Source organism: Aquarana catesbeiana, linkage group LG09, assembly GCF_042186555.1.
Source record: "Aquarana catesbeiana isolate 2022-GZ linkage group LG09, ASM4218655v1, whole genome shotgun sequence".
Taxonomy (NCBI): domain Eukaryota; kingdom Metazoa; phylum Chordata; class Amphibia; order Anura; family Ranidae; genus Aquarana; species Aquarana catesbeiana.
In genome coordinates this window covers 31,196,192-31,215,831 of record NC_133332.1, presented here as the reverse complement: position 1 = coordinate 31,215,831, position 19,640 = coordinate 31,196,192, and the positions used below count along the sequence as shown (strand labels likewise).

General features: G+C 44.7%; 1 protein-coding gene across 1 annotated transcript in view; it reads left to right on the top strand.

Annotated features, from left to right (window-relative positions):
- The window catches only part of ZBTB22 (zinc finger and BTB domain containing 22), a 33,408-nt gene extending 16,599 nt beyond the window's left edge, over positions 1-16,809 (top strand). The window contains exon 2 of the mRNA XM_073598221.1: positions 949-16,809. Coding sequence (XP_073454322.1) covers positions 978-2,297 — 1,320 coding nt within the window. The 5' untranslated portion in view covers positions 949-977 and the 3' untranslated portion in view covers positions 2,298-16,809. The remainder of the gene's footprint in view (positions 1-948) is intronic.
- Positions 16,810-19,640: the final 2,831 nt, after the last annotated feature.

The following is a 19,640-nucleotide window of genomic DNA, read 5'->3' as shown; positions in this document are numbered from 1 at the left end:
GCTGCCTAATAAATTACTTTAAAAACCTGTGTACTGTGTTTTTTATTGACACTTTTTTCCCTAGGTGGATGGGTAGGGGTACGATGTACCCCATACTCATTCACATAGGGTGGGGGGCCGGGATCTGGGGGCCCCCTTATTAAAGGGGGCTCCCGGATTCTGATAAGCCCCCCGCCCGCAGACCCCGACAACCAACGGCCAGGGTTGTCGGGAAGAAGCCCTTGTCCTCATCAACATGGGGACAAGATGCTTTGCAGGGCCCCCCCATGCCCCAAATCACCCCCCCCCCTGTTGAGGGCATGCGGCCTGGTACGGTCCAGGAGGGGGGGGCGCTCGCTCGTCCCCACCCCCATTTCTGACCGGCCGGGCTGCGTGCTCGGATAAGGGTCTGGTATGGATTTTGGGGGGGTCCCCACGCCGATTTTTCGGCGTAGGTGGTTCCCCTTACAATCCATACCAGACCTAAGGGCCTGGTATGCCCCTGGGGGGAAACCCACGCCAGTTTTTTTATTTAAAACTTGGCGTGGAGTTCCCCCTTATGATTCATACCAACTACTGTATGTTTTCATTTGTTAATGCCAAAAATGTGGCAAAGTCGTACAAAGTAGTACTGCTCCCAAATCGCGGTAAAATCGTGCGACTTTGAAGTCGTATAAGTGTGAAAGGGGCCTAAGGAGCATTCTTCCCACTGACCATCACACTAATGTATCATGAATTGTAGAAATAGTAATTTTTAGCAGGGGTTCCCTGAGACCAGAAAGATATTTCAAGGGTTTTTCTGTGTTGAAAAGGTTGAGAAAGGCTGGGCTAGATAAACCAATCGCCTATTTCTTCTGACAGCTACCGTATCTTTTAACGATGGTTAGCCTGAGAGGTAGGCAGCTTGTCTTGGGCTTTATATGTATACATGTTGGTATCTGTGGCAATAAACTTTTCTTTCTTTTCCAGGTCCCCCCCCCCACTCTTCCTACGCTATCATGGAAACCACTGGCCCCCTCATCCATGTGGACTTCCCTGATGTGGCCAGCTCCCTCCTGGAAAGCCTCAACCAGCAGCGTATGGAAGGCAAGCTCTGTGATGTCTCGGTTCATGCGCAAGGCCGTGTCTTTCGTGCCCACCGCGCAGTACTGGCTGCCTCTTCCCCGTACTTTCATGACCAGGTGCTGCTTAAGGGAATGAGCTGTGTTGTTCTGCCTAATGTAGTAGATCCGGGGGCCTTTGAAGCCGTGTTGTGTGCTGCCTACACGGGTCGCCTGACCATGCTGGCCGATGAGATAGTCAATTATCTGACGGTGGGCAGCGTCCTCCAGATGTGGCATGTTGTGGATAAGTGCTCTGAGCTTTTGAAGGAGGCTCGAGCCAACAACGGCTCCGGTAGCGTAGAAGGATCTGGAAGCAGTAGTAATGTCCCAACACCACAGAGACCTCATTCTGGAAGAGCCAGCGAGAACCAGTCTCCCAGTAGCAGCAACTACTTTAGCCCGCGGGAGGCGCCTCCTGAACCTTGTGCAGAGAGGAGTAGAAGAAGAAGCGATGTAGCAAGTGAAACTGCAGAGGAAGCCGGAGTCGAGGATGACCAAGGAGGAGGAGAGGCTTCTGTTGCAAGTTGCTCCAGTTACCGAAGGCCCAGCATTGTGCCACAAAGGCATTGGGTGTATGTGAAGAAGGAACGTCCCCACCAAGGCCTGGTGTTAACATGTGAAGGCGAGGAGGAAGAAGATGAAGAAGAACTCGAGGAGGACGAAGAGGAAGAACACTTGAGTATAAGTGACGTTCGCACTCTCAATGCTCCAGAAGAGCAAGTGAACTTCTGTGAGCCTTCAGATGGCATGCCTTATGAGGAAGGAACAGCTGGAAGTTCAGGCTACCCACAGGGTCCTCCACTTCTGCCTCTGGACATGCAAGGAAACCAGTTGCTGGTCTTACCTTCTGGGCACGGAGCAGCTGGGCAAGGGGGCACAGGGACAACCCAAGGGGAAGGTGGAAAGATATTTCTGTGCCACTGCGGGAAAGCCTTCTCACACAAGAGCATGCGTGACCGCCACGTCAATATGCACCTCAACCTGCGCCCCTTCGACTGCCCTGTCTGCGGAAAGAAGTTCAAGATGAAACACCACCTTACGGAACACATGAAAACGCACACAGGCGTAAAACCGTACGAGTGTGAAGTGTGTGCCAAGAAGTTCATGTGGAGAGACAGTTTCATGAGGCATCGCGGGCACTGCGAAAGAAGGCACAGGGCAGTGGCAGGAGGGGGAGGAACTCAACAAGGAATTACCGAAGCCCCATCTGTGTAACACAGGCAAGGGGGCAGAGTGTGGAGGCAGAAGGGTGACGAGAGGTACGGACTAGTTTGGAGTAGCTGAACATGAGGGCCAAAATAGGAGGTACAGTCTGGAGAACAGGATAGGGGTGCAGAAAGTGTGAGACACAGAAGACTGCTTCTACTGTTCTTGAAAGGCTAAAATGGTAAATGCAGTTGTATAGTACTTGAAAACTGATTTGGAAAAAAAAAAACGTCACCTTCACTTAATTTCAGTATACTGTTCCCTTCGCTAACTTGCAGTTGCCCTCCTGCAATGGTCCTAAATCAGTATTCATGGTAGACTCCAAATTTTTCATAAGTTAAAGGTGAAGATGATGTCAAAGCTCCAGAGCTCACATACTACCAACTCTGTGGTGTTCATTTTTTTTACTCTAGCTAAAGGCCAGGTTTTTCCAGCTCTAATTTTCTGGGAAACCCTGAATTTGAACCCATAAATGATGGCTGCGCATTTCCTGGCTCTAGGCACCCAACCTACGTGGCTTTCACAGAGTAAGTTTTCACAGTGCAAATTATGGAATATATTTCTATAACATATAAAGCTGTTGAACGTTTTGATATATGGACGCAGTTTCAAGTGGAACTACACTGCATCTAAACACCACACAGCAAAAAATGCTATTTAATTAATTTTTAATATTCAAAGTAAACTCCCCCATCCATCCATGTCTCCATGCTTTATTTTGCTGAGAAATCACTTTGAAAAACACCCCCCCCCCCCCAGAATTTCTGGCCATGGCCATCTTGAGTAGAGGCAGATGATTCATGTAGCATTTACTTCCTGGAATCCATCTGCCCTTAGTGTTCGGGCATACAAGCAGGAGGGTGTGCATGGCTGACAAAACCCCTCCTCCTTTCCTAAAGACTCCTGGGATGTATGACATAATTTGCCTAGGCAAAAAACAGGAAGTAACTGAATAAGTGTAAAAGATATATAAAACAAGTAAATATGATATACATTCCTATCTATTTACTAATGCTAGCAGCATAAGGATTAAAAGTAATTCATGTTGATTGAGAGAGTGAAGTTCCACTTTAAAGTCCAGCTCCAGCCAAAACGTATACTTTGGGTTTGGACACAATAGGGGAGGTTTCTCCCAAAACGGACAGAGGGTGTAATGGTTCCAGATGACCAAAACTAGAAAACGTAGTCAGGAGATGGGCTTTGAACATATATTTATTCTCCCACCTTACAGTATGATTTACTGTATTGAAAATAGCAAAAACCTACAGTCATGTTACATGTCCTTTGCATAAATGTGACATGAGGGAGTATGATCTTTTAAGGGGGGATTATGTGCAGACGATGGTTATCCAGAAATGGGTATAAAATGCTTATCCATAGCATTGGGTAAAGCTGGCCATACATCAGTAGAACTTTCCTTTTGTGAACATTTGTTTGATTTTCTAATGGTTAGAGGGATCAAATCTACATTCATTTTTGTACATATTGTAATGAAACCTCTTTAAAGCTGAGCTCCAGATTTTCTGTGACTTTAAATAGTTTGTTTGAACCAAGCTGGTCCAAAAGAAATATTTCCTTGACTAAGTGCTCCACTGGCTCTAAGCACTGTATGTACTGCACGTAGCTTTAGCTACATACCGTACATAGTGCTGGGTTCCTGCTGTGAGACAGAGACTTTCCATCTCACACCTGGAACACTACAGAGTCAGTCTGAGCGGAGTTCACCCATTCATAGGTAGCTTTGTGAATGAATACAAAGCTTCCTCTGGTTGGCTGAGTCGGAGAGCAAGTTGTCATCAGCCCACCTCTCTGCCTCAGCCAATCAGAGGAAGCTTTGTATTCATTAACAGAATACAAAGCTACCTGTAAATGGCTGAGTGCTCCTCAGACTGACTCTGTATTGTTCTGAGGGTGAGACAAGAAGTCACCCAGCACTGTGTACTGTGTGTAACTGAAGCTACATGCATACTACATGCTTGGAGCCAGTGCAGCACCTAGTGAAGGAAATAGTTTGTTTAGACCAGATTTTAAAGTTACAGAAAACCTGGAGATCTGCTTTAATAGTTTTGGGATTACATTCAAACACCAGGTATGGACAACATTTTAAGGGCTTTCCAACTAAATTAATTGACTCAATGATGGAATGTTCTGATGAACCATCTTTCTTTGCACATTCGAGTGAAATAACTGGGTATGGCCAGCTTAAAGAATGGGAGAGGAGGTACTGTAGAGGACAGATTGCATCACTTGTTTTGAAATTACTGGTTAGTTCTTTTTATATTTTTTGTTTTATTACAGCTGAACTCCAGGCTGGGGAAAATGTAACCCTTGCTGTGGATATCCTCCACACTGCAGGGTCTAGGGCAGGGGTCTCCAAACATTGTAAGCGAAGGGCCAGTTTACTGTCCTTCAAACTTTGGGGGCTAGACTGTGACCAGAGGGAGCAAAAAATGCCCCATCATCAGTGGGCATAAACAATGCCCCGTCATCGGTTTGAATGGAAGGAATAGTGTCCCATTGTTGGTATAAATGGGAATAATCGTGCCTCATCCATGGTATCAGTTGGTGGAATAGTGCCCCATCCATGGTATCAGTTGGTGGAATAGTACCCCATCCATGGTATCAGTTGGTGGAATAGTACCCCATCCATGGTATCAGTTGGTGGAATAGTACCCCAAGGGCCAGATAAAAGCAAGCCAATGGCCACATCCCGACCCCAGGCCACAGTTTGGAGACCACTGGTCTAGGGGATGATGTATAAGCAGCAATCCTTGCCTTATTTGTTCCTCCCCCAGCATCCGGCATGGTCCTCTGCTTTCAGACATTCCCAAATATGTTGGCAGGCCATTGCCATTCTCATGTACATGGCAGGAACACTGGTGCAGCAGGGAGGAAGCCAAGGAGAGCATGGAAAAAGGTAAACATTTCACCTTATTCCTATCCCTATAAAGCAGGCATTTAACCCTTTGCAAAGGCAAGACCACTGCAAGGGTTTACTTTTACTTCAACCCGGAGTTTAGCTTTAAGGTTTTTGAGGACCTAATTGTTGGAGTATGAATTCAATGCTTTGAATTGGTTGGAGACATTTTCAAGAATGCGGAAGATACCTGGTAGTAGTTAGTAAGCATTACAGAATGAGCTTGAGTTGAGGAAGCTATTGGATGAATAGTGAAACATCTTCACATTTACAGAACAAGCTAAGCTGATTATGATTAACTATTTGTTGTACCATGATCTGGATAAGAACCTTCACAAACAATGAGGAACATAATTAGGAGACATTGCAGGAGGGCGCAGACAAATCTGTAAATTTGGTTTTCTGAACTTCATCCTCTTTGTATCAGTTCCAGCAGCCAATGGAATGAGTCTGTTTCACCGGTCTCCTCTTAACAATCCAACTTTCATCTCACTAAGAGCAATATACCGACGTTCTCCTACTGCTCTCGAAAAGTTCAAGTTGCTCAGGCCCTTCTATTCCACGGACACATACTGCCCCCACCATGATATGACCTAAATCTTCAAAATCTTGCTCAGCTGCAGAGATAACTGTATAACAGCTTCTGATATTGAGTTCTTACTTCTGGTATGGTTTTTTCAGTTGGAGAAGCTTCACCCAACAGACGTTCTGATGGCAGGGGGAGCGATGGACCTATCTACTCTTATGTTATAGAGGGTGAAGGATGCCCGTGCCAAGGATCGGCACACAAAAGACAACACTTGTACAGTATTTTAGCTTCTTAGATAAGAAGTGTAAACACTAAAGTTCTCCTAAAGTCCCAGGTCCATTGTGTGAGCAGACTGCCCTGTTTTTTTTTATCCACATTATTTAATTGGCTGAAGACATGGAGGAATACCTCTAAAAATGGCAACTAGAAAAAAATCTTCTAAAACTCATCACACTGAGATTTATTTCACATCACGCATTCTGTATGTGAGAAACAAGCTTGCAGTGGTTGTGTCCAGGAACCAGTACCGGGACAAGTTCATCTAGCGCCCAGGGCAAGGATGTGGAGCTGCACCCCCTTCCCCACTGTTAATGCATGCTGTAGAATGGGTTTACTGCTCTGCCCTGTGTCCATTCTCTGGCCCCTTGCTCCGCTGTGCCCAGGGCAGCTGTCCCTCCTGCCCACCCCTTGTTCTGGCCCTGCCGGGAACAGCTTTTTTGTATCACAAGCAGGGGTTCCCAAATCATCAGTTGCCTGTTGCATTAGAGCAGACAGACAACGCTCCATGTAGGATTCCAAGGGCTTAGCTTTCAATATTCTTTGTCGGAGGAACTTAAGTCACTGCTGGCATGCAGAGATGGCCAGAAAGCTTTTTTTTCTGTCTTTTGGTCCATTTTAACTACTAGTTGTGCCTAAACAAGCTGAGGAAACAGGAAAAGCCAAGGCCAGCAAAGCTAAATTTGGGTTCATTCTCAAATCTAAGAGCAGCAAATTATTTGACAGAGAATGTGGGATAGCTTTTATATATTTATAAATTATACAGCCAGTTTTTATAATTATTCCTCCTGTCTTCCTTCCAAAAAACTAATCACCCACTTTTGTATGTGAAAAAAAAACACACATGTATAGGATATATATATGGGATTTTGTTAACTATTATTAGAAGTCCATCTGACATTTTATCGTTGGGTGGACGCGGGTGCATTGATACACAAGTGACTTTTTGATATCTCTTGGAGAGTTAAGTGTAAGCTCTCCGGAATTTCCCAATACATCCATTGCATAGGGTCTTCTTCTCTGCTCCTTGATGCATCCTGTGTTCATACATTTTACATCGCAGAGGATGCAGGTGGAGGAGTGAGGCTTTGTAATGGGAGAGAAGGAAAGGAAAAGTAGAGAACTCTGGCAAGGAGGTCTCACAATTGGAGCCTAAGATTTATTCCACCTGGAAGTAAAATATCCACCTTGGGTGAACTGATCCTTTAAATGGAGGTCTGTTTGGGGATCTGACCTGGTTTTCCTCAGCAGTTTGTAGGTTATAGTTGGCTCTGCAGATTCAATGAGGTAGTTTTTTTTCCCAATCTTGGCATGCATTTTATGAAGCTTAAAGCGGTCCAGCCACAAATGAATATTTAAATGGATAATAAACTGTTATTAGCTGTGATTACAGCATGTAAATATTGTGTATGATGGTCACCCAAAGGCCATGTGTTGTATCAGCTACTTGCCACGAACCAGTTCTGTTTAGCGTCATATTTCTAACTCTTAACCAAGAGTTTCAGCTCTCCCTCTACCTGCTGTCAGAGGCTATCATCCTGCATTCTGATCAGAAGCTTTAATCTCCACCAAGATGGCCTGATGCCACAAGTGTGAAGATACATGTTCAAGAGCTAACAGTCTAGACTTGGAAGGTAGCACTGCACAGAGGATCAACTCCTTATGTGGACTGGTTAACCTTCAGAAAGTGGCTTATTTAAGATGGCGGGTGCTTGATATGACATAATGAATGGCACCATGTAGAAATCAAGTAAATGTAGAATATTCAGAATGTTCCTTTCAACATTTTATCGAAAAACATCATGTCGTAGTCTTCATGCCAACGTTTTGGGGCCTCGTAGGGTCCCTTTCTGAAGGCAGAGCATAGAGACTTCACTGTAGTGACTATCCTGCCCTGGTATAAGGGTCCCTGCAAGGCCCCTGAAATTTTGTCATGAGCCCTATAACTTGATATTTTCACAATAAAATGGTGAAAGGAGTATTCTGGAGTTCTGGTGGCTTTTACATTTGCATATTGTTTGATGCGTCTGGCTTTTCAACACATGGCTGCTGAGTGATCTTCCAGAACATTAACGTGCTGTTTTTATTGAAATGTTTATTAACCGTTTACATTTTTTTAAAACTCCTATATTGCAAATATAACTTATATACAGAATAGTCAACCGTACAATGAGCTATTTACAGTTTTAGTTAAGCCTTGTTCTCTTCAAGGAGCGCCTGTCACCAGCGCAAAGCTGAGGCAGTCACTTTGTGGGCTAGAGCATAGTGACTACGCTACCGTGCAGCCTATCCATTCACAAAGTGCCTCGTGCCATTGGCACTGGTCCCATGAGCTTTGGTGAGATTAATTAGTGGGATGAAAATAGGGCCTGCGTAGTATCTGCCTTTAACACGCACGAAATATAAATGGCAAATACTACAGTAATGTGTATGGAGGGTACGGGAATATATTATGATGTGATTGACAGGGGCAGGCTTTTGAATCAGGACAATATTCACGAGAATATTGGCCTGCCAGACAACATGGTCACCATATGTGAATGTGAAGCCTCTTAGTGATGTCAGCGGTTCCTTATGATGTGTTCAGGAAACACTTGGTAATATTTATGATCACCAATCTGATAAAATCTATAATATATTTGTAGAATCAAACAACTATTATCTTTTAAAGGGTAACTCCAGTTTTAGTAAAAGTAATACAGCATACAATTAAGCTGCTCAAACCATTGTGTCATTTAAAAAATGGGCTTTCCAGTCTGCAGCTAGACTTTGTTTTCTGAAACAGATTAGAAAATGAAGTTTCCCTTCTTTGCCGTTACAACAGCACCGACCCTGTAAGGAAGCCATTCTCAAAGAAGGTTCTAGGGGTTGCTTGAGCTGTGGGTGATTGACAATCGATCTGATGGGGCCTTCATCGTTTCGGACCAACGTCACATTAAAGAGTCAGATGCTTGATACCAATTAATTTTTACTTGTTTAAAGTTGGCAATATGACCACCACTGTAAGGGTGGCATTCTTCCTACCAACCACCAATGTCAGGGGCATGTTTGCTTTTACCCCCCCCCCCCTATGAATTGGTTTTAGTACCAATTCATGGGGGTACTACAGTACCTGTAGTATCAGTACCTGCCCCTGTATTTAGCTCAAAGATTACATTACTGTTGTCCCACTGTATGTTATGAGGCAGGAGATTCCAAACAAAGGGCCAGTTTACTGTCCTTTAGGGGGGTGGGACTTTGTAGAAAATGCCCCAATGTCAGTGAGAGTAAATAATGACCTATCATTGGTTTTAGTGGGAGCAATAGTGCCCGATCAATGGTATCAGTGGGAGGAATAGTGCCCCATCAATGGTATCAGTGGGAGGAATAGTGCCCCATCAATGGTATCAGTGGGAGGAATAGTGCCCCATCATTGGTGTCAGTGGGAGGAATAGTGCCCCATCATTGGTGTCAGTGGGAGGAATAGTGCCCCATCATTGGTGTCAGTGGGAGGAATAGTGCCCCATCATTGGTGTCAGTGGGAAGAATAGTGCCCCATCTTTGGGTTTAGTTGGAGGAATAGTGTCCCATCATTGGTATCAGTGGGAGAAATAGTGTCCCATCATTGCTTTTAGTGGGAGCAATAATGCCCCATCTTTGGTATCAGTGGTAGGAATAATGCCCCATCATTGGTTTTAGTGAGAGGAATAGTGCCCCATCATCGGTTTTAGTGGGAGGAATAGTGCCCCATCATTAGTATCAGTGGAAGGAATAGTGCCCTATCATTGGTTTCAGTGGAAAGAATAGTGTCCCATCATTGGTATACGTGGGAGGAATAGTGCCTCATCGGTATCAGTGGAAGGAATAGTGCCCCATCATTGGTTTCAGTGGAAAGAATAGTGCCCCATCATTGGTATATGTGGGAGGAATAGTGTTCCATCATTGGTATACGTGGGAGGAATAGTGTCCCATCATTGGTATACGTGGGAGGAATAGTGTCCCATCATTGGTATCAGTGGGAGGAATAGTGCCTCATCGGTATCAGTGGGAGGAATAGTGTCCCGTCATTGGTATCAGTGGGAGGAATAGTGTCCCGTCATTGGTATCAGTGGGAGGAATAGTGCCCCGTCATTGGTATCAGTGGGAGGAATAGTGCCCCGTCATTGGTATCAGTGGGAGGAATAGTGCCCCGTCATTGGTATCAGTGGGAGGAATAGTGCCCCGTCATTGGTATCAGTGGGAGGAATAGTGCCCCATCATTAGTATCAGTGGGAGGAATAGTGCCCCGTCATTGGTATCAGTGGGAGGAATAGTGCCCCGTCATTGGTATCAGTGGGAGGAATAGTGTTCCATCATTAGTATCAGTGGGAGGAATAGTGTCCCATCATTGGTATCAGTGGGAGGAATAGTGCCTCATCATTGGTATCAGTGGGAGGAATAGTGTCCCGTCATTGGTATCAGTGGGAGGAATAGTGCCCCGTCATTGGTATCAGTGGGAGGAATAGTGCCCCGTCATTGGTATCAGTGGGAGGAATAGTGTTCCATCATTAGTATCAGTGGGAGGAATAGTGTCCCATCATTGGTATCAGTGGGAGGAATAGTGTCCCGTCATTGGTATCAGTGGGAGGAATAGTGTCCCGTCATTGGTATCAGTGGGAGGAATAGTGTCCCGTCATTGGTATCAGTGGGAAGAATAGTGCCCCGTCATTGGTATCAGTGGGAGGAATAGTGCCTCATCATTGGTATTAGTGGGAGGAATAGTGTCCCATCATTGGTCTGAGTGAGAGGAGTAGTGTCCCATCATTGGTCTCAGTGGGAGGAATAGTGCCTCATCATTGGTTTTAGTTGGAGGAATAGTGCCCCAAAGGCCAGATAAAGGCAGGCAAAGGACCACATCTGGCCTCCTGGCTGCAGTTTGGAGACCACTGGTATAAGGCGTCCACAACAATGTCCTAAGGTTTATTGCACTTGTAGTTTCACCTTTTGAGTTCCATGCTGGCCTATAGTTATTCTGGGGTGCTAATGTTTGTATTACAACCCTGGAAGGGATCATTTGATCATTGTGAAGACAGACCCTCACACTCCTTTTGAAAGTATTTGACATTTGTGTGGGAATGGCCTGTTTGGATATCTGTGGAACACACACAGCAGATAAGAATCTGTAAAAGTTCAACTGGAGGGTTTTCTTTCTCACCAAAACTGGAGTTTCGCTTTAAAGATCATTTTGTCTCCTTTTGCTTTTCTAAATTGTGCAATGTAGACAAAATGGATCTACTGCAGGCACTGCCCTCTGTGTGTGTTAGGCCTCAGTCACATGGCAATGACATGCATGTATAAATGCATGTAATGATTTTATATGGTATATTACATGCTGTGCATTTACCTTCGTTCAGTTTCTGCCACTCCTCCGTGGAACGCTTTTCAGAGGTGGCTAGCAGGTGGCTGGGATGCGACATGTCACCTCCTCATTGTTTGATTTAACCCTAAAAAGGCTGAACCACTGCGACTCAACCATGTGCAGTGTTGTCCGCATTCATTTTAATAGGTCATACTCGGTGGCAGTACTGCCCTCCGAATGCGACAGAGGGTTTCACTTTTGCTTTGCTCCGTGGCATGTTTACATCCCTGAGCATCTGCATGTCTTTGTTTAGGTGGGCAGTTGGGGAACATCAAATCTGCAGCTCAGCCTCCTGCTTTTACTGCCCCCCTGGCCACACATTTGAAGGAGCCCTTAGAGTTGAATGATAAGAACCTGGCAGCCATCACCCACACACAATCTAGGGGCCATTTTGTGTATTCAGAAAAACACAACTTTATAATTCGCAAAGAACCGCTGACATCTGAGGCTCGCCATATATAAAGGCCAGGAGAGGTTATTTAAAGCGTAATTAAACCCTCTTATCGATTTCAGACAAGGAAGCTGCCATCTTGGCCTCTGTTTGATCTTCAACTTGCACATGTGATCAGTTATGACAGCAGCCATTTTATGGGTTGACAGTTTAGTTGAGATCACAAGCAAATGGGATAGTTCCATTCCCGGCACATGCCGGAATGTAACTGTTTTTTTAAACTGTTAAATCGATGGGTTTAGTTCCGCTTTAATAAGGCAGCACCAAGAGCAATAATGGTGTAATGGTGGCACAAAGCAGAAACATTTATCAATTATCTGAAAGCCTGTTGGTTGCTATGGGTTACCGCACTTCCTTTATTCTTACTGATCTCTGCATTGTCCTATTGAATAAGCTTGAAGGAGGCGAGGAACTGTGTTCTGTATTGTAATGAACAGTCCACTTCAAATGTTCATGAATTCTAGCAGTAGCACTACAAGTCTCTGAGGTGAATTGGTGGATGTACACACATATGGTCAAATCTTAAAGAGACATAGCAATATTACCGGGCTGGTGTAGGTGTTTTGCAGTGGCAGAAACCCAGGAGGTCTGACATCTCTGGAAAATTTTACCAAAATGCCTTTTTTTTTTTTTTTTTTTTTTTAAGCTCTTAGTTCCTACAGAAAACAAAGGGGACAGCTCAATAGGCTGGATGAGTTATTTTACCTGATCCTATAGTATTATCTGTGTGTATATATATATTTGTCAATTGCCCAGAAATGACAGTTGGATTTTGGAAGACTCCTATCTAATCAATGTATGGTTTAGGCCCCTTTCACACTGACAGACGGATCTGTCCTCTTGTCACTTTTTCAGGTGGACCCTATCGGAACACCCATAGCTCTCTATGGAGCGGCGGATGTCCGCTGACACCCACCGGCATCCAGTTCTCTAAAAACAAACGGACGGGGATCCATTTGCCCATCCATCCAGCAGATCGGATTGAATGACGTTGAACTGCCTCATAGAGAACAGCAGGGCTGTGTCTGCTCTGCATAGCGTAGCAGACGCGGACCTGTCATCCGCCTGCTATGTGGAGATCAGAAGACAGTTCCCTTGCTAAGCAGGCGATCGGCTTGGCGGAGTCCGCCTCGTCTGCAAGGGCTCCTAGGCTTTAACCCTTAAAGCGGAACTAAACCCTCCTATCTTTTTTAGCCAAGGAAGCTGCCATCTTAACCTCTGTTTGATTTGAAACTGCCATGGTGCTGCACATGTGATCAGTTATGACACCAGCCATTTGATGGATTGACAGTTTGGTTTAAAGCAAACCGTGAAATCGATGAGTTTAGTTCCGTTTTAAAGGGATAGTTCGCCATTACCACAAAACTGCCTATGCAGATAAGGGGTATCTGTATATAAAATTGTGCAGCTCTGATTAAAGTTGAATAAAGTCCTTCTATAGGTGTTATAGGTATAGGCCATTTATATACCTTATGAAGCCTGACTGGAATATTTATTATTATACAGGATTTACCGTATTTATCGGCGTATAATACCGCGTACACACGAGCGGACTTTCCGGAGGACTAGGTAAATCCGATAGTGTGTGGGCTAGTCCTATAGCTTTTCGGGATAAAAATCCGACGGACCAAGAAATAGAAAATGTTTCAAATCTGTCTGACGGACTAAAATTGGGAAACCTGTTCGTCTGTGTGCTAGTCCGACGGACCAAATACGACGCAAGGGAAGCTCTTGGCTACTGGCTATTGAACTTCCTTTTTTAGTCCCATTTACGTCATCGCGTTCAAACCGAACAGACTTATGAACGGACTTAGTCCTATCGTGTGTGGTCAAGTCCGTTGGTTCGGAAAGTCCGTCGGACCTAGTCAGAAAGTCTGTCGGAAAGACCGTCGGACCTGGTCCGCCGGAAAGTCCGCTCATGTGTACGCGGCATAACACGCACCCCAATTTAAGAGGGAAGTTTCAGGAAAAAAACTTTTTTTTTCAAATAAACCACTTTGAAGCAAAATAATGGTCAGTGCCAATCAATGCAGCCTGATTAGTGCCCATCTGCAGCCTCAATGCAGCCTGATGCCCATCTGCAGCCTCTGTGCCCATCTGCAGCCTGATCTGCACCCATCTAATGCAGCCTGTGTGCCCATCTGCAGCCTCTGTGCCCATCTGCAGCCTGATCTGCGCCCATCCAATGCATCCTGATGCCTATCTGCAGCCTCACCATCTCTCATGCAGTGCAGGAAATCAGGAGGGGGACAAGCGCCGCCGGAATCACCAAGCCGTCATCTTCTGTTTACAGTACTCGGCCCTCAGTCGGCAGTCTCACACGTCCTGCCCCCACCATCGCCATTGGACCAGCTTCTGTGATTGACAGAACACTGGTCCAATGCCGGTGGCGGAGGCGGGATGTGTGTGTGACGTCAGAGCCGAGTAAACAAGACATGACGGCTCGGTGATTCCGGCGGCACGCGTCCCCCTCCTTCTCCGAGGTGCGCTATCGGCGTATGACACGCACCCCTGATTTTCCCTCTATTTTCAGGGGGGAAAAGTGCGTGTTATACGCCGATAAATACGGTATATAGCGCCAACAGTTTGCGCATGCACTAGTCAGTCCCATACCTAAAAAGCCCTTACTGGACCCATCCAATCTTAACAACCTACGCCCTATCGCCTTGCTCCCCTTTTTATCCAAACTCCTGGTCTACAACCGACTGAGTGGCCACCTTGCTGATATTAGCCTTCTTGATCCCCTTCAGTCTGGATTTTGTCCTCAACACTCCACAGAAACTGCCCTCCTAAAAAAACTAACAAACAACCTACTAATGGCCGAAACCACAGGAGTGAGCTCTCAAATGCTGAGCTCAGAGCTACTGAATCAGGGGAGAGAGAGTATGTGAGGGGGTTTGAATCAAAGAAAAAGCTCACTCCTGTGATGGTGGAGGTGAGCAGTGATGACTAGGCCTCACTTAGCAACATCCTGGGAGTATTCCAGTCAGGCTTCATAAGATGTAAATGGCCTACACCTATAGCAAGGGTATTATTCATTTTTAGTCAGAGCTGCACAACATCCCTTACCTGCATAGGCAGTTTTTTTTGTAAAAGTGAATTATCCTTTTAGGCTACAATTCACACCATTGTGAGCAGCCAATGAATGGGCTGCTGTGCCCGCATTTCCTGTGGGAAAAGGGTGCATTCACCTTTTTAAAAAATGCGGCCGCAGGGAAACCACATTTATTTTTTCACCATGCGATTTCCTTGTGGTTCCTGCAAACACACTGCAGGCTGAGATATGTGGGGGTGCCATTCACAATGAATGGCAGCCCCGGGCATCTCATAAGAGCAGTGTGATATGGGTGTTTTTTTTTTTGTTTTTTTTTTTGCGCGCTAGTCGCATATCAAAAATGGAGCGTTTACTAAAGTTACGAAAATTCTCGTACAACCGAATACAAAATTGGAAGTGATGTCGTGTTTTGGTGTTTTTGTATTGTATTTTCGGACGTCAACTGTACTGATTAAACGGAAATCGTACGATTTGTTATCCTACGAAAAAAACAAAATTTTGCTTGTCCCATCGGATAATATCGGATGAACTGTCATGATCGCCTCTCGAAAGCTCTGTACTAACGATCCGATTATCGTACGATCGCATCGAAAGTGGTGTTTTTCATCTGATTTTCGGATCGTATGTACAGGCCATAAGGCCTATGTCACGTGTGATCCTGATACCCGTTTCCATGGCATTACTCCTTCACTGAAAGGCCTCATGCATACAGGTGCAGAGAGCAGGTATTTGTGTTGCCTTATTAAAGCTCTCTGAGTGCTTTGCATTGCTAATGGATTTTCTCTGCATGAATAGTGAAGGGTCTAATACATCCAGCATGTTTTGCACTGCTTTACGTTCATTTTGATCTTGCCTGGAATGTATAACAGGCATTACAGCTTGCAAAGCTTGCCAAAACCTCCATTCTAATCAATTGAAGCTCGCCACAAATGCCGAAACGTGGTGAATTCAAGGGGTCTATTTATAAAACATTTGCTGAACAAACGCCTTAAGCATTCACAAATAGGAAACACACATATTAGCCAAAATACAATCATCTGCTCCATCTAGTGGCCATAATATGGTATATTCCTGAAATACCGCAAATCAGTAAAATGCTGCATTACGGCCACTAGATGGAGCTGACGATCATCGGAAATGCATGTTAGACAAAATACTGGGATTTTTAGTGATGGCTGTACAAATGCTTGAGTTGTTTGCACAGCAAATTTTCTATAAGTAGACCTTTAGATTTGGGCTTTTATAAAAAAAAAAAAAAAAAAAAAAAAAAAAAAAAAGACCCTCCCATGTGTTCCTAGAGATGACACCTCCTCAGTCCTGCCATGAAGCAAAGCACACAGGCCAGCCCTCTGTGTGTGTATATCTGTATACACTGTACCTGCACAAAGGTATTGTATCCTTATGCAATATTGTTACAGATGTATATGATTAGACTATACTGAGTCCTCGCAGTAGATGTGTGTGTCTATGTATATAGTTTGTTTTTTCAGACACCTATATGTATGTATATAATGTGGCGTCTCTTAGAGAAGCCAAACTATTTATAAGTGTAAGTAGACTGACATAAGGTACGCCAAGGTGCAGCACGCCCAGACATGAGATGTGCCATCCCTTCCTGTTTGTATACACGTGTGCGTATAGATGCACGCTTGTTCACTCCGGTGAGCGCACCACGTCATAGGTGTACGGATGTATCTGTGTAGATCACATGTATATAGACAGGTTCTCTTACTGTACTAACCCAAATAAGGAACACTATTGTGTATACATAATTGTACAAGTGTGTATGTACGGCTGGGTACATACAAACACACACACAACTTTTTTTTTTTTAATGCCATAATTTATTGTAGTGAGGGGGCGTGGCCCTCGTTAAGGTGACTAATTACTGTTGGCTTGTAGAATAAAGTGCGTTTACCCGAAACTGTGTGGTTTTATTTTTTTCTGAGCATTAAAGTAAAACTATGGGCAAGATTAAGTATTACATACAGTATATAAACTAAAAAAACACTCCAGAATAAAAGCATTTCCTATACAGGATACTATCATTACTGGCATTAGCTACATTCAGTTACCAGAATACAATATTTTTCTGCTATAGTCAACCTTTAAAGCAAACATTCACGACAATTAAAAAAAAAAAAAACACACAATATTTTGTACTTTTTGCTATAATAAATATCCCCATTTTTTTTTAAAGCAAATGTTTTCTCAGTTTAGGCCGATATGTATTCTTCTACATATTTTTGGCAATAAAAATCGTAATAAGCGTATATTGATTGGTTTGGGAAAAAGTTATAGCGTCTACAAAATAGGGGATAGATTTATAGCATTTTTATTATTATTTATTTTTTTTACTAGTAATGGCGGTGATCTGCGTTTTTTTATCGTGACTGCAACCTTATGGCGCACACATCAGACAATTTTGACACATTTTTGGGACCATTGGCATTAATACAGCGATCAGTGCTATAAAAATGTATTGATTACTGTAAAAATGTCACTGGCAGTGAAGGGGTTAACACTAACTTCAAGGGGTTAAATGTGTTACCTAGTGTGTGTTCTAACTGAAGGGGGAGGGGACAACTTTGTATGAACAGACAATCTGTCACTTCTCCCCTCAGAGAGGGAGCGAGCGATCGCGGGAGCCCGGCGGTCATCGAAACCAGCGGGCACTCGCATCGGCTGCGGGCTCCCCTAGTGGCCACCAGAAGGAGCGGCGTAACATGACGGCGATCCGCCTGCCCGTGCAGTACAACTGCGGCGGCTGGTTGGGAATAGGTTAAGCAAACTGAACAATGGCACGTACGTGCTGTTGCTTCAGTTAGACCGAGCCGTTACCGGCGGCTCCCGCGTGCATGCGCGGGAGTGACATCATCGCGGCTCTGGCCAATCACAGCGCCGGAGATGCGATACCCAGAAGTAACCCCTGAGAGCAATGTTGGCCGCTGGAGCGGTGAACGAGGACCACTGAAGGGGCTTTGATCTCAGGTAAGTAATTCATAATGAGCTAGTATGCTATGCATACTAGCTCATTATGCCTTTGTCTTAGGATTTTTTTTTTTTTTTTTTTTTTTCTTTTAGGGCTTACAACCACTTTAAAATTTCATCTAACTGCACTTCCTGCTGTAGGGTGACAACAACTCTCTGTCCCCACTTTTCAAATGCTCTCCAGTGTTGTCACCAGGCTTTTTAGGGAGGCTACAGGTGGCAGTTTCAACATACATTGCACAGGCGTGGTCCACTGTTGTCATCATCAGGAATCCCCCCTGAGAAATGCCATGCAGCCATCACTGGAGTGCGCGTAGAGAGGATGTGGCTCCAAAGAGGCTGCAGATCAGCAACATTGAACTGTTACAAAGGATAAAAAAAGGTGAAAATAAGTATTTTATTAAAAAAAAAAAAAAAAGTTAAATGTACAGTGGGGACGGAAAGTATTCAGACCCCCTTAAATTTTTCACTCTTTCTTATATTGCAGCCATTTGCTAAAATCATTTAAGTTCATTTTTTTCCCTCATAAGGGCCCTTTCACACTGGGGCGGGGGCGGTGTCGGCGGTAAAACGCCGCTATTGTAAGCGGCGCTTTACCGTCGGTATTCAGCTGCTAGCGGGACGGGTTTACCCCCCCGCTAGCGGTCGAGAAAGGGTTAAAAACCACCGCAAAGCGCCTCCGATGCTGCTAGCAGGACTTTTTTTCCCGTCCTGCTAGCACACCGCTCCAGTGTGAAGTCGGGGCTTTCACACTGGAGAGACAGCAGCGGCTGTTTCGGGTCGGTTTGCAGGCGCTATTATTAGCACAATAGCGCCTGCAAACCGCCCCAGTGTGAAAGAGCCCTTAATGTACACACAGCACCCCATATTGACAGAAAAACACAGAATTGTTGACATTTTTTGCAGATTTATTAAAAAAGAAAAACTGAAATATCACATGGTCCTAAGTATTCAGACCCTTTGTTGTGACACTCATATTTAATTCAGGTTCTGTCCATTTCTTCTGATCATCCTTGAGATGGTTCTACATCTTCATCTGAGTCCAGCTGTGTTTGATTATACTGATTGGACTTGATTAGGAAAGCCACACACCTGTCTATATAAGACCTTACAGCTCACAGTGCATGTCAGAGCAAATGAGAATCATGAGGTCAAAGGAACTTCCTGAAGAGCTCAGAGACAGAATTGTGGCAAGGCACAGATCTGGCCGAGGTTACAAAAAAATGTCTGCTGCACTTAAGGTTTCTAAGAGCACAGTGACCTTCATAATCCTTAATTGGAAGACGTTTGGGAGGACCAGAACCCTTCCTAGAGCTGGCCTTCCGGCCAAACTGAGCTATCGGGGGAGAAGAGCCTTGGTGAGAGAGGTAAAGAAGAACCCAAAGATCACTGTGGCTGAGCTCCAGAGATGCAGTGGGGAGATGGGAGAAAGTTGTAGAAAGTCAACCATCACTGCAGCCCTCCACCAGTCGGGGCTTTATGGCAGAGTGGGCCGACGGAAGCCTCTCCTCAGTGCAAGATACATGAAAGCCCGCAAGGAGTTTGCTAAAAAACACACCTGAAGGACTCCAAGATGGTGAGAAATAAGATTCTCTGGTCTGACGAGAGTAAGATAGAACTTTTTGGCCTTAATTTTAAGCGGTATGTGTGGAGAAAACCAGACACTGCTCATCACCTGTCCAATACAGTCCCAACAGTGAAGCATGGTGGTGGCAGCATCATGCTGTGGGGGTGTTTTTCAGCTGCAGGGACAGGA